This window comes from Trichoplusia ni, chromosome 22, assembly GCF_003590095.1.
Source record: "Trichoplusia ni isolate ovarian cell line Hi5 chromosome 22, tn1, whole genome shotgun sequence".
In the NCBI taxonomy this organism is placed as follows: Eukaryota; Metazoa; Arthropoda; class Insecta; order Lepidoptera; family Noctuidae; genus Trichoplusia; species Trichoplusia ni.
In genome coordinates, this window is record NC_039499.1 from 3526835 (window position 1) to 3553308 (window position 26474).

General features: G+C 33.2%; 1 protein-coding gene across 1 annotated transcript in view; it reads right to left on the reverse strand.

Moving 5' to 3' along the window:
• The window catches only part of LOC113504450 (nitric oxide synthase-like protein), a 36423-nt gene that overhangs the window by 8294 nt on the left and 1655 nt on the right, over positions 1-26474 (reverse strand). The window contains 7 exon segments of the mRNA XM_026886735.1: positions 2347-2528; positions 7540-7714; positions 11386-11525; positions 12690-12831; positions 13340-13431; positions 18010-18172; positions 19894-20030. Of these exon segments, the coding sequence (XP_026742536.1) occupies positions 2347-2528; positions 7540-7714; positions 11386-11525; positions 12690-12831; positions 13340-13431; positions 18010-18172; positions 19894-20030 (1031 nt within the window).

Sequence of the window (26474 nt, forward strand, 5' to 3'; positions counted from 1 at the left end):
TTTTCTTAAAAAAGGCGTTACAATAACTCATCATCACGGTTTATTACGCAGTTCATGACGTTTACTGACAATGTACGCGTGATCAAACGAGTTCATGATTCATAGTATGAGAACGAAGCAGTTCTAAACAAATACTTCAGCATCATGCCCTATTCACGATTTTCACATTTTCTAAGAGGCCTCTAATTGGAGTCTTGTGTTACAACAAAGAGGCTATTATGTTTCGATAGTGTATCCTAACAAATTGGTCTTCCATTTAATTATAAGAATTAGACCTCAATCGTTATTCAGACACTGGTTTTAAATGTTTTACATTTTGATTTAGAAAGAGGAATCAAAACAATCAATGTTACCCCAATTTTATTTGTAATGTCTACATTTAAACTACATCGACATATTCGTTTGACGATAGGAAACTAGGATCGTAAAACAGAACATTGCTTTTATAAAGACTACAGGCGTATCACAAGCTATGATTTGACACCATCTCAGACACAGACTAATGAGATGACGTCACGGCACACGCTAAAGTGAAGCGGCAAACCAAAACAGTCACACGATAGTTCAAAACAATGATGTTTACACGTCCTTCTGGCCACATGGTCTTAACCAATCAGTACACCGTACATCTGCAAGGCTCTAGTGCCGACAGCTTTATCATTTATCAGGTCTGCATGTAATTAAGTCTAGTTTTCTCATCCGCAATGTGTTTACTACAGCGGGCGCGACAATGTCGAAATATTGGTAGTATAGGTAGTTGTTGTGGTTATGCGTCATAACGCCTTGCGGAAGATGTCAAGTTTGCTTGGTCAGTTGAATCAGTTGTAATATTCTAGAATTGTACCGATTTTATTTAATGTTTTTAAATAGGTATAACAGATGACAGAAGAAGGTAATAAAACGAAGATAGAAACAGTTGCTTAATAAAGTCAGACTTTACTTTTAGAAACTGTTTGTAAAATAGGTCTTAAACAAAAGTTTCTTGTACTGTCAAAAACTATCTCAACAGTAAAACAGGACTGTAACTCTCATTAAAACGAGATTTCGGTAATAAAGACGACGGCAATAAAGGTTTGATGGTTTAATTTCGTTTATTATATTAGTTTTGAATAGCTATAATATAAACAAGTATAAATAAATATGGCATCAATAGAATTTAGATTGGAGCCTCTTGAACTTGTTAGCTTTAGAATTTATAAAAACAAAAAGCTACAACTAAAACACGTTTATGGATTATATTGCATCCAACAAAGTTTAGGAACATACCAAAACCGCCAAGAAAATCACGAAGATTCCTTTTCAAATTTCTTCATAGTAATGACAGTTTAAAGATATATTAGGCGTTAAATTGCGCTCATTTGCTCATTAACCGCCGGATACGGATGGCTTGGTCCACAACGACATTAATCTGATTATCTATGTTTATTCCAGAGGTTATGGGTACCGCCGACCACGAATGCCGGAATACGGCACCCACCGTGTCGCGTTAAATGTGAAAAAATATTTTATCGCAAACAATTGTTGCGTAACAAGTTTATGTGTTTGTGCAAGCTTATTTAAGCTGTATTTTAAAAAGGTTAATAAATAATTAAGGTACATACTTACTCTTTACTTTAATTCTAAAGCATAAATAAGCATATTTATTTTTTTGTATGTATAAGTATATAATTTAATGTATGTACGTACCTATTTAAAATAATCTACCAGTCCTCTACCTACCTATCTTTCCTTTCCTTCCAAAGGTTGTTTAGAAAATATCACTATTAGCAATACACCGCTTTTGTACCCTTACACTGTATGTTATAATTTGAGATTTTTATGTTTTAGACGACTGATTTATGTAGTTTAACCAATTTTCAAAATCTATAAATAAAGCAAATAACGCCCTAAACAGTTAAAATAATGTGTACATCCTACGCTGTGTATGCTCATCCATCAATTTGATCGATTTAGTACCTATATAAATAGCTATCATGAGGTATTATGACTGTTCAAGCATTCGTCTTGCGATACCAACACGTCAGAAACTCATGATTTGGGGGTTTGATGGGGTTAAGGGAATGGACGTTTTTGGATCCTCAGAAAACGAACTATCTTGATACCAAATTATATCTCACTGTCTTAAATCAGAAAGAGTGAATGTCTTTCAGACTCGAGGAATTGTACTTTTATTATAGGCTTGGTAAAGAGGAGGTTCTCAATTGGTCTGTATTTTTTAATGTTACCTCTAAACTCCATACTGAGTCACCCGAATTTGATGAGTCGTTTTTCATTTGACGTGAAATAGCTGTCATTTTAGGTAAAGTTTTGCTGTTAAATGAAAAATATATAAAGAGAAAACCTTACCTCAACCGGTTCTCATTGTCGAGATGTTTGATGAAGCTCTCGGACGCGGTGTGATGGTCCACTATAGTTGCATTATGTTGTTGGAAGCTGTGCAGCACGGCCACGTTGCATTCCACCAGAGCTTTATCCTTCCACAGATTCACAGGAGTTCTTGTATCCAAACCCATTCGTTGAGCCACTTTCTGTTTAAACAGAAAAAGAAATTTCTCAATATTTAAGCATAAAGTTCATACAAAAATATTTCTGTAATACGAGTTACGGTATGGAAAGGCTTTCGTTACCCGTAGTAAATCATTTTATTGAACGAAAATATGAATGGAATTTATATTACAATTGCAACGTTTGCCGTTCATACATTGACGTCGATGTTAAATGGTGGGACCCTGGACGTTAATGACCATTTAATTTGAAATAATTTTATAATTTCTAATGGTCTGTGTGTTTGACTGAACCGAGGGTAATTAGTCGTCAATCATACGTCCTGAATTTCAACCGCATATTACAGGTAATGTTCGCGGTTAGAAATTCGAACTCAAATACGAGTGCGTGTGAAATATGTGGATTCCGCGCATAATTGTTGCTTCGCTGTATGACTCATTGTGATGTAGATTGTAATACATTCAAATGTTAGTGAATTAGTTAATTATAGAATGATTTTCATCAGTGATCCCGGAATATAAATGAGTTGCATTATTGGAGGTTATGTGTCATTTTCAGTTCGGTATATTTGGCATGTTAAGTACGATGTGTCAAACTGTATGTTTTTATAATAAGGTCCAGTTTCACCATACTCTGTTTGTTAAATCATAATCGGTCATTTACTAATGGATTGTTAATAGTTAACGGTCTGTTATGTCGTCATGTGTCCCACGGCAAAAATTTAACAAGGCATTAGTAAATCTGCCATTTAACTGAATGACGGGCAAGTCATTCGCTCTTATTTTAAGCAACCAGATTGAAGTGCTCGCTTCCGACGTGTATTTATATGGAATTGGACGACATTTTACATAGTCGTATAATACGTCGTTTGAAATGAAATGTCAAGGTATCTAGGTGTTGTTTACGTTTTGATTAGTTGTGTTCGGTTTGTTGCGGTGTAATTTTTTCGCGATTTTTTGAAATAAAAAAATGTCGAAGAAGACACGTGGACCGAATTTTACCACACACGAAAAAGAACTCCTGATAGAATTAATTTCACGGCATAAGGATATCGTGGAAAATAAAAAAACGGATGCCGTGACCAGTGCAACGAAAAATGAAGGGTGGAAGAAACTGCAGAAGAATTTAATTGTTTAAGTTCTTTTCACGTGCGTCACGTTGAGCAATTAAAAACCTGCTGGGACAACATCAAACGCACCACACGGAAAGACAAAGCCGCTGCCAAAAAAAATATTTTTTTTAACTGGTAGGTGACACAGCTATTTGTTTTAAAACATGAACTAGCTAGGCCTGAAAACAAGAAGAACACAATATGCTACAGCTAGGCACATCCAATGCTTGTACGGTATAGCCGAGTGGTTAAGGTCATCACGCCAAACCCACTGTGCGCCGCGTGTCGTGGGTTCGATTCCCGCGTAGTACAAGCATTATTTTGAGTGATTCACAAATGCTTGTTCTGAGTCTGGGTGTCTTTTTGCATGTGAATTGTATGTTTGAGAAACCCAACGACACAGGGATTAAATTCCTTAGAGCAATAGTCGTTTTTAAAAGAAAAGTGTATAGATTTATTCCGAGAAGTCGTGCTAAGTATTGTGTTTCTTTGCAGGAGGAGGCAAGCCTGACATTCCACCACCAGGAACCACTTCAAGGACAAGTGGAAATGTTACTTGGCCCAACTTTGGATGGACTTGATAATCCTTATGACTCTGATATACATTTCTCAGATCAGGAACTTCGTAATTCAAATACTGAAATTGAAGTTCTTAATAAAAAAGTATATTTATGTGTTATATTTTTATAGTAACTTTAATTAACATAATATTATACGAGGTAATTTTTTTATTTATTTACCAGGATGATATCGAGTCTGGGGTCGTTCTGGATCACAGACAGTACTCAATGCCAATGCGCCTTCTTCACCAATATTTAAAGATTCCAGTATGTCTCAGAAAAACAAAGGCATTATTCCAATTGAGGTGGGTAAAAATATTTATGTAGGTACTGGCAGACAAGTGGCTTTTATGGCCATTATAATTATGAAATAATTAATTACAATAATTTTTCTATTTTTTTTTTAGAAAGTGGAAAATAAAAAGTGGAGCAGTTGGACTCCAAGAGATTTGAAAACTAAAGTGTCGACTACACTTTTCGGCAATAAAGAACTTTCGACATCAACATGGCTGCACCGAAGAAGGCCAAAGACTTCTTAATTCGAAATTATTACTTATTGAGAACATGTTGAAAAATACCCAAAAAGAAGCTGCCCTAAAGGAAGAAATTTTACGAGAACAGTTAAAACAAGAAAAAATTAGAACGGAGAAATTGGAAATGGAACTTGAAATGTTAAAAAAAAAAAAATGATTTTCGACTTTTTATTTTTATTTTACAAACGAATTTTAATTAAACTAATACACCACATTATGTTTTTATTCTTTAGTTACATTTATGAATCATGTTTTTATTTGTACTTAAGATTTTTTCATTTGTACTTAAGGTACTAACTGTTTTCGGTCTATAAAATTTAATGCAGTTAAAATAAAGACATCATAACAACTAATAATTATAAATCAATTATGAGATGCATTTAAATGTAAACTTTTAAAATAATTATTTATTAGCTCTCTTCGCTTAGGATTTATATCTCTCATAACTCCATTATTTCTTTGTTCCCTGATATGACCCTGACGGAACAAATCTTCCCATGGCATAATTAACTCAAGTTCAGGATCATCTGGTGGTAACTCTTCCTTTCCCTTTATTGCAATATTGTGCAGTATTCCCGTTGCAACAATAACAGCAAGACATTTTTTCACTTGTATCTGCATCCCCAAGGCAAGTACAGGGAATCTTCGTTTCCACACCCCAAACATGCGTTCAACAGGATTTCTGCTTCTGATTTGAGCCTCATTATATAGTATATCCTCTGGGGTTTGTGGATTGTCCAGTGGCATCATGATATAAGGCCGATTCATGTACCCACTATCAGCCAATAATACAGCATCCCTATACTTGCCGCTTTCGAACAAAGCATTCCTGTAGGAAGCGTTCCAAATAGTTTGGTCTTGGCTACTGCCAGGCCATCTTGCCACCAAATCTAAAATTTCTAAATTTGCACTGCAAATCGCTTGCACATTTATGGACATGTAGCCTTTCCGGTTCCTAAAATATTCTGCATTTACCCCACCAGGGGAACGAATCCGTACATGTGTACAATCTAGAGCACCCAAAGCTTTTGGAAATTTTGCAATATTATAAAAATTCAACTGAGTTTTCCTTATCTCTTCCACTGTGTCTGGGAACTTGATACAATTGCGGCTTAATGAGGCTATTGCAGCAGTGACTCTGTGTATGATTCTGTGAGATGACGATTTACTTATACCGCAATAATCACCAACTGATATTTGTTGGGAGCCAGTCGCATAGTATCTCAAAGTCAAAAGAAGCTGATTTATGGGTGAAATTGATTCGTTTCTGAAACAAAATAAATGATTAATTTTATAAAACATTCATGTATTGAATAAGCCTTATAAATCTTACCTGTATTATGTAAATCTGTGTTCGTAAAGTTATAAGGTTGTAGGTGGATATAATCAAAATATCACACATGATAAGATGGGTTGTATAAGTGCATAAAAATACTACTCAATGATTTCTTGCATTTCATAACGTACATGATGGTCTTAATTAATTAATAGACGACTTACCGATCTGATGGATATTCTAATTTATCTTCGATCAACTGGAGAATATCAAGGGTCATATCTTTTGATAAACGAAACCTGGTACAAAAATCGACATCATCGTATTCTTCGAAATAGCAATGACGATCTTTAAAAATACTGGGACGTCGTACAATTCCATCTAAGCAATCTAAATTTTCTAAAATGTTATTTGCAAAAATAAAATTATATGCAGCGTCCATTTTGACGTGACTTTGACAATCTGTTAGTGTCTAACAGACGTCTTGACCGGTGATTAGATTTAATGCCTTGTTAAGCGAAGTTAACAGACGTTTAGTCGTGGTGGGACACTCGATAACTTTAACAGTCCGTTATCTGTCTTAACAGACCGTTAAATATTTAACAGAGTATGGTGAAACTGGACCTAAATCTGTTCTATTGTTTGGCTATTATTGTTGAGTCATCACTGTATTCTTGGCTGTATTTTTTTGCAATAATACAGTATTTATAAGATCTAGTTTTTTTGCCAACGTTAAATAACTGTTTTATATTCCTTTTCCTTAAAAAGTCCATCAGCTCACTAAAGACAAAAAAAATTGTTACTCAACTCCCAAAAGTATTTTAATGTGTTTTTTAATACTACTACTTAAATTATGAAAATGTTAAGACATAAGAGTAAGACAATAAGGGGCTATATTTCACCGGGACACCATGGCGGCGCAACCAGTTGCGCCACCGTGGTGTCCGTAAGCTACCAAACTAGACACCATACAGACACCAGAGTCGCCACACTACACTGAAGATAGAGTCAAAATGGACGTTGAAGAGACAGCACTACTGCTGTATGTAAGTAGGAAAAGAGCGTTAAAGAGAAAAAAGAAACAGTGGTGGGTTCATCCTTATTTCGCTGTAAGAAAGGACAATTCGTTAACATATACGACGATCTAAGAAGATATCCGGATAAGTTTTTTGGCTATGTGAGGATGTCCTTGAGGTCCTTTGATGAGTTGTGTGAACATGATTTGTTGAAGCAAGACACAATATTAAGAAAATCAACCGTGGCGGCGCAACCAGTAACATTCTGTGCACGCGTCCGAGTTGGTCGCGCCGCCAAATTGGTTGCGCAACCAAACGGACACCAGGTGAGTAACTCTCTATAGAGCTGTATACATTTTGTTGGTAGCGGCGACTGGTTGCGCCGCCATGGTGTCCCGGTGAAGTATAGCCCTAAGAGACCCACAGCTACCATTAAAAAGTGATACCGTTGCGGTATTGAAAGCGAATACTTACTTGGGGAGGTCGTAAGTCCTCCTAAATCTTCATGAAATGGAATCTTATTAATCTAGTTCCTTACCTCCAACATATTAAGCCTGTTGGTATCGCAGAAGTTCCTGCACCCAATCTCGGTGCTCATGTACCAGCCGTTGAAGGCGTTCGCGGTGAACTCGATCCCGCCGCAATCGAAACGCATGTTCGCGACCGCTGGTAACGCGTACCAGCGGAGGTTCAGCTCTTCAAACCATTCGTATCTAGAAAATGAGGGGTGTGTTAACAAAACTATTGTAATTAAATATAATAACGGCCCTTACATGTCCCAGTGCTGATAACAGGCTTCTTTTTGCATCGAGAAGGTTGGAACATTCATCACCCCGCTCGCTTGGTGATTTGGAACCGAGGTTTTTCCGCGATGTTTTTCTTCACCATTTTAAGTGCGGTATTAGAATACTTCGTAACTCATGCATACAAATCCACACGCAAGACCAACACGTAACTAAGAAACGAATTAATGATGGGTAACCAAAACACCTACGTATAATAAATAATTAGTAAACTTATAAATGATTGTAAAAACAATACTCATATTTCTGTTCAATTGATCCGTGTCCATTGTAGTTTTTTTTTATAATTACCTCGAATGTCAATACGTTACAACAGCTAGTCAAATATGTATTAAAAAAAATTATTTATACTTATATACACACTTGTATAGATAACTGAATTAAAAAGCTCAACATCAGATTTAAAAAATATTTATAACGTGAACAAGGGCTACGAAAGAGATTTTACGAATATTATGAATGTTGTTTCGAACAATAAGAACTTTTTAAAACAGCGCGCATTCAAATACTTGTGAATGCTTTTTAATATTTATCTGTACAATTTAATTTCTCATTTTAATTTCTTCTTTTCATAAACGTATAACAAATACAGTGCATACTTGTTCCATTGCCTTTGCTTTAGTAAAAGTAGAATATCTAGTATAATCTCTTTCTGTTTTCACTAAAAGCAATAAAATGTAGTGCAATGTGAAACTACTAATGGCTAAGTTCCGTGTTGTGTTTCAGGATTAACGTTTGTTTGAAAATACATGAAAACATTTCTTTTTTTAATAGTGTATAAGATGTAGTATCGCAGAAATACTTAAAAAATAGTCAGAAAATATTGGCATCAACTCAAAGGGATTTTTTGTAATTCCAACATGTATCGAATTGCAAAAAATGGACTTCGTGCAAACACAAAATGAACTTAAGTAAATATTACCAAATAAGCGTAAATTCAACAATTTCATGATTAATACTCGCCTATTATCATCAATAATCATCAAAGCCCATAATTTAATGAACGTTATCCGTCACTTAAAAACACGTGTTATATCACATATCCTTCATCAAACAATTGAAGCACTAGACCGAAAGCTTCGCCTAATACCCAGTAATAAAAAAAGTAATAAATATCAGGCAAGCGAAAACCGATCTCAACTTATCACGGCTATTTATGACACATTAACGCCTGTTAACATTATCAATAGCATACATTATTGAATAGGCTGGTCTTATAGCCGATAAATAGAGATTGGAGATCGTAGGACCAGGATTTTACGAGGGATCTTTACGTTGAGGCTTCGTGTATTTGTAGGACCTGCCCTCGACATTACATGCATTCTCAGACCTTTTTACGCGGACATAAATTCCTGATGGATATAAGAAAGTCGTGCGCCGTGGAATACATAGGTTTTGTCGTAAATCGGTGACCTTTCTGTATGGATTGTGTGTTTCGCTGCAAAATCTCTCGATTTATATGAAGCTGTTAGTTGCTTGGTGTTTTATGTTCTCGTTTGCCGATACTGCTAGAACAAAGCTAAATTATCTTTGTACTGTGATAGTCTCAATTTGGATATTTGCTCACGAGATGTGACAAATAATAACATGTTAAAAAAAAACTTGTTTGCAAAAAAGAAAACAAAATGAACTATTTATTTTTATTCATGTTAAGATGAAATTAGTATTAAAAATGTAAATATTTTATTTAGTAACGTTGTAAATGAACTAGAATGGACGGACGCAAGAAGCTTGCTCCACTTAAAAAAATATTGAAATTGATTGAATTCGTTCAATGACTATTATTCTCAACTATTTCTAATAGAGTTCTTTGGTAAGTCCGGTATTAGAGAAGTAGTTTCAAAGTTCGCAGACACAATTGTTCCCATGTGTTATCCTTACCCTATCAAAGTTTTACGGACTTGTCCCTAGGCTAGACATTGTTAATTTAAATACGCCTATTGTGACTCGAAAGTATTTACATTGGTCTAAGTGGTGGTTGTGGTTACAGTTCAAATTCTATTGCGTCAAAGTTTGTGTGTAATTCGTAGTTGGAGTGAATGTTTTATATTAGGAATTTCTTGGGTATTTGGTAAAATGTAGGCGTCTAAAATCGTTTCAAGGCAAGTTTGTATCCACATCTATTTCTTAAGGAAATTTTATCGAATATGGACGTTCAATATTTAACATAATATTGTCATGCCCAAAAAAACTTCGTTTATTGGAACAAACATTCAAAGTAACAATTATAAGATATTTCAAGAAGTAGTTACCAAACTAAAAAAGGGACGTTTATTAATATCTGTTATACAAATCCAATGATGTTGCAACTGGTAAACAAGCATCAACACGAAAACATGAACAAGTGGTTAACCAAAACAATTAATGAAACATATATGTTTTGAAGGGAAAACCTCACCGTAAATATGATTTGTTTTTTGTTAAAATCCCACTTTATCTGTTTATTAGGAAAATACGTTACAAAAACTTTAAAATCATCATTTTTCTAAACTCAAATGCCGTCCATATTCTTTACCCAAAAACATAATAAAAAACCAGTTAATATTTCCCCAAACGAGAAATTATTTTCTGTTATTGTCTAAAGTTTAAATAAAAAACCGGTTGGATGTCAATTAATTATGAGATTTATTATCTTATGCACGTGTGTAATTGTCTGCCGGCTTAAAACGTGACTCTATAAACGTATGTTTTGAAGATGGGTGGGTAAATACTTTTAAATCATGTAACAATCAAAATTTCTTTAACCTAAAAATAAATTATTATTAAAATACTCTTTTAATTTACATGAATGCTTTTAACAAGTTAACAACTTAAATGGGCAAAAAGTATATTCAATGTTCATTACTTAATGCAGAATAATATTGTATGTGTTTTTATTTATTACTTTTGCTATTAAAATATTTTCTGAGAATAACGAGCAAATCATCTGGTAATCCGAAACGTCGAAAGCTACAATTTGTGTGAAGGAGGTATTTTTATCAGAACTTTTATTTAACTCAATGCGGAAAATATTTTTAAAGCTATCTTTAACGTATTTTAATAGGTCATGGAGGCAAATGTTTCTCGGTGTTTCATATTATTTTAAATGTACCTTTTTATCAAATAGGTACCACGTCGACTTATGATTTCGTTTTGGTACTATAACTAAGTATGCTAAGTTTATTGGTAAGAACTAAATGCTTTATTTTAGGCACGTATTTCAATAGCTCCTTAATATTTTTCTTGTGGTTATGTTGTCTACCACCACAACTTAGGTATCTATTATTATTGCGATATGCCGCTCTACGCCTATTGTTGTGTTACCCTACGCCTACTCGCTTCTAACCACAAAAATATTACTTTAAAAACGTGGTGGTAGACCTTCCCGTATCTTACCAACTTCCATGCATATTATTAAAAAATAAAGTCGTCGCTACATTATGGAAACCTAGGACGTAACATGTCTAATTTTCATACCCCTGATGACATGTTTTCTCTACTACGAACCATGCTTACCGGGCCAGACTTTATTCATAAAAAAATGCACTTACAATTCAAACAGAACATTACAATATCATTTCTTCTACTAATCGGTAACTTACGTAGGATGGGTCATATTTATCTCCATGATGAGTTCCCGAGGGATGTCGAAGTAGTCCGGGTCCTTCCCATTAGCCGAGAGCACGAGCGGCAGGATGTCCCACGCAGTCCGGGGAGGCTTCCAACCCAGTTTAAGACACAGCTGCAACAATATTTATTGTATGAACTTATTTTGTTTTGTTGCGAGGGCATTAGATTGGGTTTTAGAAAATTTTGAGTATTTAGAGTTTGTATTTGTATCTTTATTGAAATGCTGGGCTAAATATGGATATTTAAACTACTGAAATGGTTTAGAGCGACATTTTAAATGTGTTTTTGTCACACCGGTTGCCGGTTAAAAAGCCTTCATTACTTGTAAAATTCCGTGTCAATAAAGACTCTTGATTACAAAGAAATCTATAGTGTAACATAAGACTGATTTTAATTACATAACGCTGATCTAGTATAGTAAAATTATCTCTCGAGAGCAATTGAATTGGAACAACAATGTTTAACGACGGCAGCATTATCGAATACAATTACGTAACTCAAATGTAACAATTGCGACATCCTTCACATAATTAGTTAGAATAATAGTTTTATTCACGTAATCACTCGTTCTAAAATAAACAGAGCTAACTAAATTCATTGGCAAACAATAGTTGTGTAAACAATCATGAGTATTATATACTGTTTTGGTTTCAGTATTGTTTGCGTGTAGCAGGTGCACGCAAAATGAGATATGTCGATCGTTGAATGATTTATTTGTAGCGGACCGAACAACTGAATGTTTTCAATGACCATCAATCCTGTGATAGTATCTTCTGTAACTTTTATTGCAAATAGGAATATGTTGAAATATTGTTTTGACTTTTATTCCTTTTATCTAAATAGGTAATAAAGAAAGTATGATTTTTCATTATCATAGTTAATATGCATGTTAAAAGGTAATATTTTATAATGTAGTGATTTAAAGACCGATCTATACTTTAGTAAACTTGTGTAGTCAACAAAACAGTATTTTATTTTGCTTGTTAAGCTTTTTGTCGATATAAAAGCCCAGCAGACGTGTTGGCCATCTTTAATTGACAATTTGGTCGATTCTCAAAGCTAATAATAAATTGTGGCTGACACAAAACTACTGACAAAGCGGAATGCGGTAAATCTGGTTAGGTTTTGAAATTCTGAATTAATAAAAAGATAAAAGAACGCATTTTCTTTGACTTTTATTTATTAATCATTCTGATTAGTCAACCTATACCCAAGCCGAATAAAAAAAATTGTTTAACTTATAAAACTGTCAGGCGAGTCATAATATACGACTTACCTCAGTAAACTCGCAGTGCATGGGGTCCCCGAGCACGGTGCCGTCGGGCTGGCGGTAGCCGGCGTAGCTGATGAGCTGGCTGTTCCATATCCTGTAGTCATGCTTAGCGTCCGTGCGCTGAGGGAATACCGTCATTGCAGACCTGGGTATGATAAGATGATCGAGATCAATATCATAAAAAAATGGCGAGTAAAATAAAATAGTAGTTTAAATGTAGTTGTGTTCCAAGAAAGTGACATGTCAATCTGAATTACAGATTTCATACCCAATACTTTGGTTAGTGATATCTTAAGTCTTATTTTCTGCAGTACACTTTGCAGTGATAGAGATGTAGTTTTATTTCAAGCTAATTTTTAAGTAACCAATGTTTGTGGCTACGGTTTGTGTAGTGTAAAATACTCCGGTCATTTCGGATCTGTGTTAAGATATTTTGTAGAGAGTCGGGAAAAAATGCTCGTAGTTATAAATATTAGGACCTTGATAAACTTTGGTACCAATGTCTTAGACTACAAAAAGAGGTAGAGTATGGTAGTGATAAAATTTTCGTAGAGCCAGTACTAAAAGTTACACACAGGATACTTTAACCAGAATACTCTACTTTCACAATACAAAAGTACGATTTAACATCCAGATAAAGGTAGTTATCTCACCTAATATTCCCTTTGTTGGTGCTATATTTGATGTGGTTGCAGAGCGCTTCGAACATACCGCTTGTCGTCGTCACTTGCCGGCAATCGAATACCTGTTGCACACACACACACGGTTAATACTTGGGCTCAAAGGACATCATGTGATGGTAAAGCCGTTTCAAATTGTTACACAATGTTCCAGATTGTTTCGTTTTGGAATTACAAAGTGTACGTTTGTTAGATATAAAAACATTGTAGGATAACCGTTTTGGATTTTATTTGGGTGTTTATTTATTCTTTGTTGTGTATTGTTTCAAAATTTTTGGTTGTTAATGTATTCCTGTTTAATAATTTATGATTGTTATGGTAATGTATTCAATTATTCCAATAATATTTAGAGAAAGTTTATTAAATTAAATACGTAGATTAATTTGTTTCAAATTATGATAAACAAACATTTTGTTTAGGCGTATATCAACGATAAACAATAATATTTTATTAAGTATACACTGTATACCGCTAATACAGCCTACCTATATTATTGCTAACTTACTGTTGCCTATATAACATGAAACAATTATACATAATTACGTACAGCTAGCAACAACAATTAATTATCGCTTTTAAACTAAACTATTTTTTTTACTACTTTTGGACAATAATGCCCTATAATAGATGTAGGTACATGTACCTAATATATAACCTATAATAGCTTAGTGTTTAATACCCTTATGTGTCAATGAGTATGTATTACCTTTAATACTATACCTAATCCCAAAATTTAAATGTCATTCTCTTCAGAAATATGCCCAATTAAACTCGGCAGGTCCACAATAAACCCACATGCATACATACACCTAACAAGTACCATAAGATATATGTACCAAGTCGTATTGCGTAACCCCGATATATAACACGCCTTAGTATCGAAAGCTTGTCATCAATTGAACAAATAAGCAAATGTTCGACAAAGTGGTTGGTAAGCATTGCATCCCTATCACCGTATTAATAGCCTGAGTGGTGCTAGCAAGAACATGACGATTACGTCAGGGTGATTCTGTAATCAATACTGATAGATCGTAAAATTTCTTCTAGTCATAGTTAACGTGCAATCAAAATCATAAACAGAATAATTATGTTTAGAAAACCATCTCTTTTTATGATGATTGAATCAATTTTAATACATCTTTGAATACGAAACTTTTAAAAATAAGCCCCACTCCCACTGCTGGGTAAAAAATGGCTGTTTTAGTGTATGTCCAAAATAAATAATAAAAAGAATATTTCTTTACTTCCTACGTGAAATATTTATGTAAATGTATATTTGACATAGGACACTGATTTATAACGACTTGTTTATTTATTTGTTAACCTTGATTTCTATTCAATAAAAAAATCACAAACTATTTTAAGCATCAACAAATATTTACACATAAAACCGTAAACGCTAGAATTACATTTAAGTCTACAAACAGTTATTAAACCTTCATACTACATGAAGCTTTCCCGGTTTCTCGCAGAAACCACATTTAATTACGAACAGCGTTAGCAAACCCAATTACGCTGAAATATGTATAAATGTCGACAACCGTATTAAGATCTGTCAACAGGAAAAGTGATTAATTTTCAATTATGACTCAACATTTTCAACGTATTGATAGATTAAAAATAGATTTTGCGCATCACTGCTTTCACAACAAACAATTAAACCCCTTAGTAAAAAAAATAAGAATCATCTCTTAAAAAGTAAACTATAAAAACGACAATTCATTTTTAACAACGTTTTTTTTTTATCCCAAACAAAGGAAAAAAAATCTTTCATAATTTTATTACAAATAAATCTTCAGCACCAATTAAGAAAAAAAATCGAATTCTAAAAATTAAAATTCATGATTGCAGAATGCCCGACGACCGCGAGTCTATAATCAAATCGTTCGTCCCGATTAACCGAAGCAATCTGTTTAATCCGTGTAATTACGAAACGTACTCGCTAACATCACAAGGATTTAGCAGTCGGCTCTGCTAATACCGATTTAAGTCACCCTCATCGTTCCCTAACCGACAGAGAGTGAATGGAAATGAACGAATGAATTAAAGTCGTTACGACGACGGCGCGACGTCTCCTAGACGTTCTAATTACAAAAATATTGAGATTTGAAACTTCTTCTGTCGCTGGTTTGTGGTTCGAAATGTTTTAGAGAAAAGACTGGCATTTATTTTTAAATTTGGAGTAAAGAAAGAACATTTTTATGTATTCTTAAGCTGTCGTATTTAGAAGATTTCTTTAAGCAACAAATTAGCATATTTTTGTCTCGTGCATTCGTTACTTTTTTAAAAGACTATAATACGCGTTTAGGCCAAGATTTTTATTTGACATTCCTTTCAAAATTTCTTTCGTTTATTATTTAAGTAATAAGTAATTTCTGCTAGTTTTGCGGTAAAAATGAGTGTTTAAAAAAAGTTTATGAGCAAAATTAAAATCCCTATTCAAACTTAAAAGTGAAAATCATTTATTTTCAATCCAAACATAATTTATCTTCAGGTAAAGCTCATACCTACAATAACACTCCAAGTTACTACAGACAGCTAATTGAACTCATTCACAGAGTTTGTGGCATAATAAGAAAATGTCTTGGCCTATTCATGAACATTACGAACTGTTTTCTGAAGCTTCGTTTAATGTTATTTTGCCATTTGAAAATATCCCTAATTAAATAGAACTGAATTAATAAAGTAAACGAATATAATCTTGAAATGGCTTTAATTATAATACTGCTTATACAATGTTTGGTTAAGATTTATTTTTTAAGTTGTTGATAAAATGACTTGGTGTACTTTTTAGCCATGTTAAGAAGTGCCTAATATTGATACCAGTAAAATCAATTCTTGCTTAATGTGGAAAGAAAATCTTGCACTGGAATGTTATGAATAAAAATCCGTCTCGTATGCTTTGTTTTCCATAAAATAATATTATTTCCTCAGAAGTATCGTAATGCAGGGAGTATGTATTTACACCCACATCAATTTTCTCTATCTGTTTATTCAATTTGTTAACAACAGGATAGTAACGGGGAAAAAGAAAAGAAATATTTCCTATCTGTTATAACAACACCATATAGTAAGAAAATCAAAATGTATCATGTATATTATATGTGCTGCTCATAATAAGACTTCTAAATAAAATTTTTGGTCTTTATGTATATCAAGAAGGACGGAAATCGGTCCGAATACTGAGAATCAGAATTATTTTTCCCTTTCTTAAAAAAATACCCAATGGAAAGTCATTAAAATAAGATTCAGGAAGTTTTCAATTGTCTAACAAGTAAGAGCTTTCCAAGAAAATAAATAGAATATTTTCCACAAGATTCGTGCTGCCAATTAAAAAATGTATTGTTAATTGAAGTAAGAATAAGGTTCATTATTGCTTACCTCAGCATGTTAGTAAATGCATTATAAAGTATTCTTAAAAAAATATATGACAAGCAATACACATTAAAATGTATTTTTTGAAAACCAGTGTGAACTTAGCACTACCCTCACGGCAAACCGGCCGTTAATTGCCTACGTTTTTTCTTTCGCCAGTGAAATGGGAGTTTTCTCATTAGAGTCAGCAAATTCATTTAGTTCCCCGCTTTGCTCGCGGTTCACTAAAGACACTATTACTACAAAAACTATTATAATTGATTGTACATCTACAATTTATTCGTTTTGTAGTTATAGTTATAGCAAGAAAATAGAACAATGGCTCGGACATAATGACCCATTCATAATGTCGGTTTGTTATACCTCTTAGGATAATAATTTGATTATCAGTTTTTATTTTAATTGTTTAATGATTGTGAATTGTTAATCTTGTGTAATGAGGAAATGTAAATGAATCAAAGTTCAAGAATTTTAACATATTTTTACAAAGAAATATATTTTCATTAACAAGTTCATATTCTCGTTGTTTCTTTCCAGTAGGTACAAGTGCACAGTTTTTATTTTCTTTCACAGAAATGAAAAAGATATAATGGTATTACGAAAAAAAAATAAACATGAGGACAGCAGTAAAATTCGCAATATCTCCAGTAATAATTTCTTATACATTCCATTAAATAAGTTGCGTCTACAAAAGAAAATCTGTCATCAAAAACGGCCAGTCAGCAAGTGTTCATTACTGTTTTTCTCTCGTAAGAAATAACGCGCTAAATGTTTTCTAACACCACTTAACGATATTATTTTACAACTAAAAAAACACGCCTGAAGAAACGTAACTATGAACAATAGGTATTGTTCATTAGTTTTATTTTGAAATAAAATATCAAGTTTCTTAAGGAGAAATGTTTTCCAAAACATGCAGGCGTTTGTACAGCATGTATGTCTAAAGAGGATTCAGTATTTTTTTATTCATGAGAATAATATAATATGATTTTAATTATGATCTAGAATTTATGTTTAAATTTTATTGTATCTTTTAAGAAAACATGTCTAATCAATTGAGCCAATCGCGCGAAAATAAATGTGTTCAATTTCTCGAAAATAAATCTCAAATAATTTGATTCAAAATATGTTACTAACCTTAATACTATCTGTCGCCTTATACGTTTTATTAAATTCAATATACCTATTCACGTAACAAATGAGAACCTGTAAGTTCAGAACGGGGAATACAAAGGATTGAAAAAGGTGATTCACTAAATAAGTCGTACCTGCAACTTAGACCACTGTATCCTTCCGATGCACCTGCTGGCGTTCCTCCACGCAAGCTTCGCTCCAAAGACCAGCTCGGTGGTCGTCAGCTGGTACGTACCAGTCTTCGCCACCTCCTCCTGCACTGCCTTCCAACGTGCCTCATGAGCCGGTGTGTTGGCTCTACGAAATGAAATATACATGATTGTTTAAAAAAGAACTCCTAGGTGAGGAATTTGATTCCTGTGTCACGGGAAATTTAACAAAGACTGCCAGACTAGGAGCGAGCAATATGAGCAAACATAGGTTTAAAATAAAAGTAAATGGTTTTCCGTTGAAGTCGTTTGATTTGCCCGAACTATATTCAGGCTATGAAGAAAATTGCAAAATATTGTCGACGTACCTATGTATGCAGACAATTTAAGCAAAGTTTGAAAGAGTTTTCTTAGCACGTCTAAAATTTGTCACCAATGACCCGTAAAAGTAAATCTGTAAATGTGTTTTTAATAAAAACCACATAACAATCTAAAGAACTGCATAAAATAAAACGATTTGTATGCCACAGTTTGAAAATAAAATTAAGTTTCATGAAATGAAATTGAAAAATAAAAGAACAACTAAATAAGAGAATTTATCGTCTGAAGTAAGACCAAAGACCTAAAGCTATTTTCATTCAAATTGTTAACACAGCAACGCATATTGCGTTCTATCCCAAGCAGCTCACGTAATCCCGACTTTCCTTACCCTAATTTTATGAGGCGAATAAACCCCTAAGTAATGCCTAAATCCCTAGAGACAATTTATTGCAAACTAGCTTTCTTCTGCGTCTTCGCTTGCTTGTATGTCAGTTATAGTTGCGAGAACATCCCTCCTTTAACGCCGGCAGATTAAAATTGGCCTATCTGTTAGTATACTATCGATACTAAGTATTCCGTTAAAATTGAGCAAGTTCACAAACTTTGGCCATTGCAAAATTATTATTTACATGCAGTATATTGTACTTGAAACAAAACCTCTCAACCGTTGTGCGTTTTAATCGTGCTTTCTTCTACGAAATCCAGCTCAAGAATGCATTAATTAATGTAACTGAAATACTCAGTTCTCGGTACCGAAAATCTTATTTAAGAAAATGTAATTCCTAAAACCACTTGCCAGTTCCGTATCCCGATGTCAACGTTTGAAAGATGATAAAATTTCCTCTCCTGGAACCGTAGAAAGATATGAAGGTTTGTAATGTGTCAGAACCGACTCGTATGAATGGCGTTCTATTCTCAAGGCAGTATTTGCATAATATTCTTGAGGAACAAGAGTTATTTTTATATGATTAATGTGACTTGTGTTTTTTTATTCTGAAATGTTTTCTTTTTTAAGTGAATAAATGAGGCGCACATGTTATTTTCTAAATTTTCTACACATTTTTGGCCAGTGATTTTGTAATTAAGCGATTGAAACATAGATGTCGCGTTTGGCGACCTTAGTATGCCGCTGGCGTTTCTACGGGGAGGTTGTGTCGCTCGTTATTTTGCTTATACTTCGTTCTTTAGTAAAACTACGTAAAAGTTGATTTCTTTATGTAAATTCTACAGATGATGGTTCAGTTAACTCTGAAGTATTTTAAGATGGATTTAAAACAAAACTCTTAAAAAAAATCAAAGCGACATTTTAAATTAAAAATAAATTCAACTTGTAATTTAAGATTTAAAATAAAAAAAAATGTAAAGAAATAAGAAATGTTATCATAAATTAAATAAAAAGCTGCTTAAATTCTCTTGTAACATTTGCCGGACAATGGCGATACAGGGTGCTGTTCATTCGACGGCAACAAAATATTAATATCATATTATCTTGATCACTAAATTACGAGTTCATGATATACCTAACGCCATAAGTTTTCATTCTCTTACCTGCGTATAGACGCAAAGTATTGTCCGAGGAAGTCATTAGCATCGTTGAGGACCTCCTCTGGCTCTCTTGGCACCTCACCGCGGCCAGGGAGGGCCATCACACTGCCAAGGCACGCCTTCTCGTTGCATAGTGTAGACTGTTGATAAAAGAACATAAAATTATAATTAGAAAATCTCATAATGATATACATGCAAGGGAATTGAGGTCATGTAATATTATTATGTTATGGTGTTAAATTTTGGGTATTATTTTTAGACTCTTGCAATAAAAATATTTTTTTGGCAATCATTACGGACGCAAAAGAATAATATTAAAACGTAATTTACGTACATAGTACACGGGTTATCAAATTTAATCGATTATTAAATCGACAAAACGATTCACTATTCTCGTTTGAATTATTGATATTAAAATCAATTGATTAATTTTTTATAAATGCATTATAATTTTTCACCAAGTTGGCGCCAAAACAAATGACATCAGATTAATCTTGTTCTTTTTTTATTATTCCGGTCACATTATTTCCTGCCAGTGTTTGAGATTAAAGTAAGAAGGTTTTATGTTTGAGTTGAGAACTATTTGCATAAAGATGTGCTCTGTTTAAAATAATAACATTTTAATTAGATTAAACTATTAAGCTTTAGGTATTCTGCTAGCTGGTTATAAAACAAAAAGAAACTGTGTTCATTGTTACAAAGTAAACAAGTCACGCGGCAAAGAAAATGAGGTTCCAATCTAAATACAAAACAAGTAGTGCATTAGTATTCTGTAAGTAGGTTCAGATTGTGTTGCATCGGAATGGATAGGTTCATCTTATTATCAGAGAAAATAGATTTGCTATCTCCCTGAAGATAATTTAATGTTATGCAACCTCTTTCCCGTTTGTTCTTTTTTTACGTCTTTGTGTAATAGACAGCTGGCTGGTCAGAATGTTATTGTTATGTAACTCTACATGCTTTATCTTTAAAAAACAAACTCTAGATTAAAAATAAATAATCATAAAAACTCATCATCATCATCGATATGTTTTGGAAGTTACACAATCTTAAGATTTTTTTAAAGAGAGATTATATTTCTCTCTTAGAAGGACGAAATAAGAATTAAGTAATTAATGTTAAAACTTCAAATAACCCGATAATGATTAAAAACAGTGACATTTAATTACAAAATACCTAATTTTATTACGCATATTCTTAACATATAACTGACACAATAACTAATACTACACTTATAAATAACACACATAAAAAATAAATATCTATCATAACCTAGAAAAAAACCAAACAGAAAATTCGCCGTCAACATAAAAAGCAACACTTATCGCACCGAAGCACCTACATCGAATTCTAACGCGTCATAAAAACGTATGTCAGAAAAGGTACCATAAAATCACTACGCTATTCTTTACGTTAAACATGTTTTCCACATAAAATAAAGTTTAATAACATAGCCTCAATTATGTAAAGAGCAAGGATCACAAATCGCTCTGGCTTGGTAAATAATTTTTCTTCGTGGACTGAATATTGAGTGCATGTTAGGCCGGTGACACACGGACGTTAACAAGTGGGTTTATTTGTTATGTCAATTTGTCTGTTCTGTGATCGGATTATTACTGAATGCAAAATGCTAGGGTATTTCTTAAAGTTTTATTTTTATTTGTGCTGTTGGAGTTGTAGGGAATTTGTTGCTGCTTATCTTTTCCCGAAGCATATAGGAAGGGGAAAGAATGTGCGAAGCTGGATGCCGTCCAATAAATAATGAACTTTAAAATGTTCCTCTTAGTACTCAAGTTTCATTTTGATTCAAGCTAACCACAGCAAGTAACATAATGTTTATTAGGTATTATTTCATAATCATAACCTATGTTTTTTTATGCGTATTTAACAGCCTTTACATTCTATTTTTTTTTAATATTGTCACGTAACCAAGGAATGCTTTGAATATCAAAGACCTTATAATAAAAATAAAAATACTTATTTCTATTAGTCTTAAAAATGCGTAATTTATATTTAGACCTATATAGAGCCAATGACAGATAAAAAAATCATGCAAAGGCTCCGCTAGACTGAACGGCAGGCCTTATTCTTTGTCTCAGCCTGCGTACAAGATAACTTCATTACGTAAAAACAACGGCGACCGAGCAGAGTGCTTGTTTGTTCTCCAACTTTATACATTATGCTTGTAAATGTTTTTATCTTAAATGTAATGAACGCTTCGATATCTTAAGATGTTTTTTTTTGTAAAGCGTATCGTTTATCGATAAGTTTTATAAAAGTATCGAATTAAGGTTTTCTGTTCTTAGAAGTTTTGACAAGGAATTTTAAATATCCTTCATGCATCAGGACGAGATGGGCAGATGATAATTATAATTTATTGTCAATTTTATTGTTTTGTTAAAATTTCATTTGTGTAGTATCGATTTAAATAATATGTACAGCATTAACAATAACAATGAAGCAATATGGGTAGTGGTTACCTGAAATAAATGTGTTTTATTTATATTAAAAAGAAGACAAAATATGATGGATATAAAGAGGAAGAGACAGAGGAGAATAGAATAGAAGGTATTAACAAAAGAATCCTGTACCCAAATGGTGCGCTGGTCAAGGCTGATGGTGATGGTCATAGATGGATAAAATAATTTTTCACTATGAGAGTATCTAAGAGTGTATGTCAAATAAGCAATCAGTAAAATTGTTTAAGATAGTTTATTTGCCATTTGTAAGACTCAAAGCCTTAAAACTCAAAAGTAAACCAATAACTCCGACAAATAATGCACGTATTATTTTGATAAACTGCACAAGAAACAAAAGGCTGAGTCCTTGAGTCACGTTTCCAACTCAAAAACTGCAAAGGCCGTCCAACAAATTTCAACAGTTTATTGGATTAAACAATTTATATAGCAATTCCGTGATAAACATACAAACACCGCGATAATAACGTGACAAGTTTATCCCTTACTCAACTTTGAGTTTACGTCTTTTTTTTATTTTACGAACTTCCTAACTGAATCCGGAATGTCTTAAATACTCGTATTTTATGTGTAACAGCAATATTTTTCAGCGTTTAACCATAAAAGGAATAGTCTGTAAAATGTTACGGTGTTTTTTATGGGATTTACGTTTTGATACTAATTTTTATGGTTTTATCTACTCGATTATCTTTAAGCTTCCACAATATCCTATTTGCGACGTTTTGAACTTGCGTATCATAAAATATCAGTGTGTACAACTTTACATATATTCTGGTACCCATAATATAAAAAAGAACAATAAATATTGTATTTATTGTACGCCACCATACAAATGTCTCATTTATGTGTATGTATACACATCATATCTCTATTAAAAATATTTTAGCATTAAACCAAATGAAATCAATCTAGCTGAGTTGAAGATTATAGATCTATACAACAAAGTTACATTAGTATTTCGTCTGCGTTGGGATCAAACTTGCATCTTAATAAAAACTTGAATAAAGATATTAAAAAACATCTAAACATATATCAAAATATCGACACGCAAAGTTACCCGAGTTTGACAACTTGTCAAACAAGCCAAAACGCTCGCTAAGCTACTAAAAATATAGCCGTTCCAGCAATTTTTCTTAACATTATCTTGTAAAAGACAGTTTGTAAACAAGCTCGTTCTTTAGATGTCAGTTATATTGTTGTTAGCTCTTGGTTCTCCGCTAAGTATTACCAAACAACTGCGGATTATTTGATCAACTCCACTTCACTTTAATATGCTCGTTGTATAAATACGTTTTATTTTTGCATAAAATATGTGACGTTGGGTTTATTTGAAAAAAGAACTTACGTTTTTTTGTATGTCTGCTCTAGTGTTGTGAACTGTCAAATGTATTTTTTAATCTGCATTTGTTTATGGAGCAAATAATTGCGATTTATAATAAAATTTTATCTGTGAAAAATCACTTTACGCATTTTAATAAGAAACTGCAGACTTAATGCAATAAAAACAATGACTTAAAAGATAATACTAATAAGTCTGCCTATATTAAATTCGTGTGAAACTTTTTCGAGTTTTTTTATATGATCTAATAACTTTGTTATATTTGTTGTCCTTCATAATGTGAGTTAAACATTCAGAGACACATCTATTATACCATTACAATCGCAAATAACAGTTCAATGGCCTACATAACTTATCAGTAAAATCTAATTATGTAACATGTTTATTTACATTAATTAAACTTTAATAGAACATGTTGACTGAAATAATTAAACAATTAGTTGCCACCTCTATTGTTAAGTAATCCCGTTAAGACAGTTAAAACAATGTTTACGACTATTAACAAGAGGTATTTATTTAGTTAACAAGACAACAACTTTGATGTTATCAGTAAGTTGTCATTTATTTAACGCTATTTTTAATTTATGCTGTATAGGCAGACAGATTATTATTTAGATGCGATCTTTTGTTTTTTTTTTATCTTTTACTCTAAAGTCTCTGTGTCGCGGTGTTTGTGGCTTAACTTCTCTGAAACGACTCTATCGATTCTCATGAATTTCGAGTGCATATTGAGGTAGGTCTGAGAATTGGACAACATTATACATACCCCTAGGATAATTTTACGTTATTTAATAATAACGTAAAATTATTAGAACTAAATTTTACGTTATTTAATAATAACGTAAAATTATTAAATGTATGTATTAAATGAATTTTTCTTCACCAGATATTCCCCAGAAATAATGTATATGGCAAAACGTTTGCTATGTCAGCTAATCAAATATAAATTTATCCGTGTTTTCGGATTTTGAACTAAATTTATTGATTATTTTACTTGCTTGCATTTCGTTAACTGAACAAAGAACCTGTTGAAAATATTGCAGCATTGTCGTAAGTATGTTGAAATTATAATTATTTTCTCATTATGCCTTCCGACGTACACCGTAACCGTGACGCAGCATAATAGTTCGGAACTCTAGATGCTCGAAATAATAACATTAGAAAATATAACATGTTTTGGTGAATAGTAGAACTAACAGACTACGCGGATCAGCTGAGTGGTTGAGGTCACTACTCCAAAGCTGCTGTACACGACGTGTCACTGGTTTGATCCCCGCGTACAACGACTAACATTTGTGTAAATACGAATGCTTTTCCTGAGTCTAGGTATCTTTGTGCATGTGACTTGAATGTTTGTGAAATCACCCGCGACACAAGATCAAGATTTAATTTCTAAATATGGTAGTCGTTCATAGAAAAAATGTAAAACCTAAAATAGTTAAATCTTATTCTGCCTCTTATTCCAAAAAAAAACACCTTTATGCAGTTTCCATTCCAAACAAAAACAAAAGAAGTCCTAAAACAAAACTATGTAAATCAAACTAGTCTAGTTCGCGTCACACGTACTTAAAATGCAATGTTTTAAAACTACATACATTACCCGCTATCTTGGGCCCACACCCTACATGCGAAACAAAGTTTGGATACAGTAACTTTGGAGCGACGTACCCCGCGGCAATTTTACCACGCGCCAAGTTTGTTGCGCGAGGATACAAGAAATAAATATTGTATCATTTTTACAAATGCATGAGTTGGTTAAAACTTGCGAGTTGGGACGCCGAGACGTATGAATTTCATTGTTAAGTATGCATCGCTGGTAAGCTTTTTGCCTTATAAATATGAATTTTGCATTGTTAAGAGTTTCCTTGAAGAATGAAATTTCAAGCTTAAGTAAATTGTCCATAATTTAAATTATTTTTTTGGCAGGTAAACCTGCTGCTATTTTTTTTTGCAATTCATTTATCTTAGGCCTTTTCTATAAAACCCTAAGTGTGGCGAGTCCCACTCACACTAGTACAGTTTTCTATTACACCAATCCTTATAAAAAGTAAATATAAAAATAATGATTCCAAATCATGCTACAGACTGTACAAAACAAACGTCATCTAAGTAAACAGTCTATAAAACCTGCACTAAATAGTATTGCAAACAAACAAGACAGAATATACCGTGAAAAGGAACATACTTGTGTGCGTCTCATTTAAACTGTGCACCTGTGTGGGTGAGTATACACATTAGTTAACTCGCGGAACGCACCAAATAGTCGAGCAATAAAATCAGAAACCCCGTCACGGCAAACGATATCAGTGCGAGTACATATTAAACAACTATATTAAATGTAACACTGGATTAGAAGGCACCTTACACAAGGGTGTAAATAAAGGACGTCTTTAAGTGACAAAACCTATCTCGTTGCATTCTCGGAAGCCTTTTTAAGTACAAATTATTGCAGTTCTAGAAGCGAGATACTTCTCATTCTATATTCTGTGGCTTTGTCTCTTTATGCATTGACTTAAAGGTTCGTGAAACTCCCGCGATACAAGTACTTCATTGCTTAGTGCAGGAGTCATTTTTTAAAAGAGCGAGAGAAGAGAAAAGAGAAATTGTTTTACACCTAGACTAGACTTCGAGAGCCGCTTCTTATCCTTGTCTCTGTTATCTAAGCATTCGCAGGAAACTATTGACACAGCGGGCGCGTGCTCGGTGCTTCAGTAAACATGACGACTTGTAATCTGTGTGCTTGTAACATTAACTATATCTTTAATAAT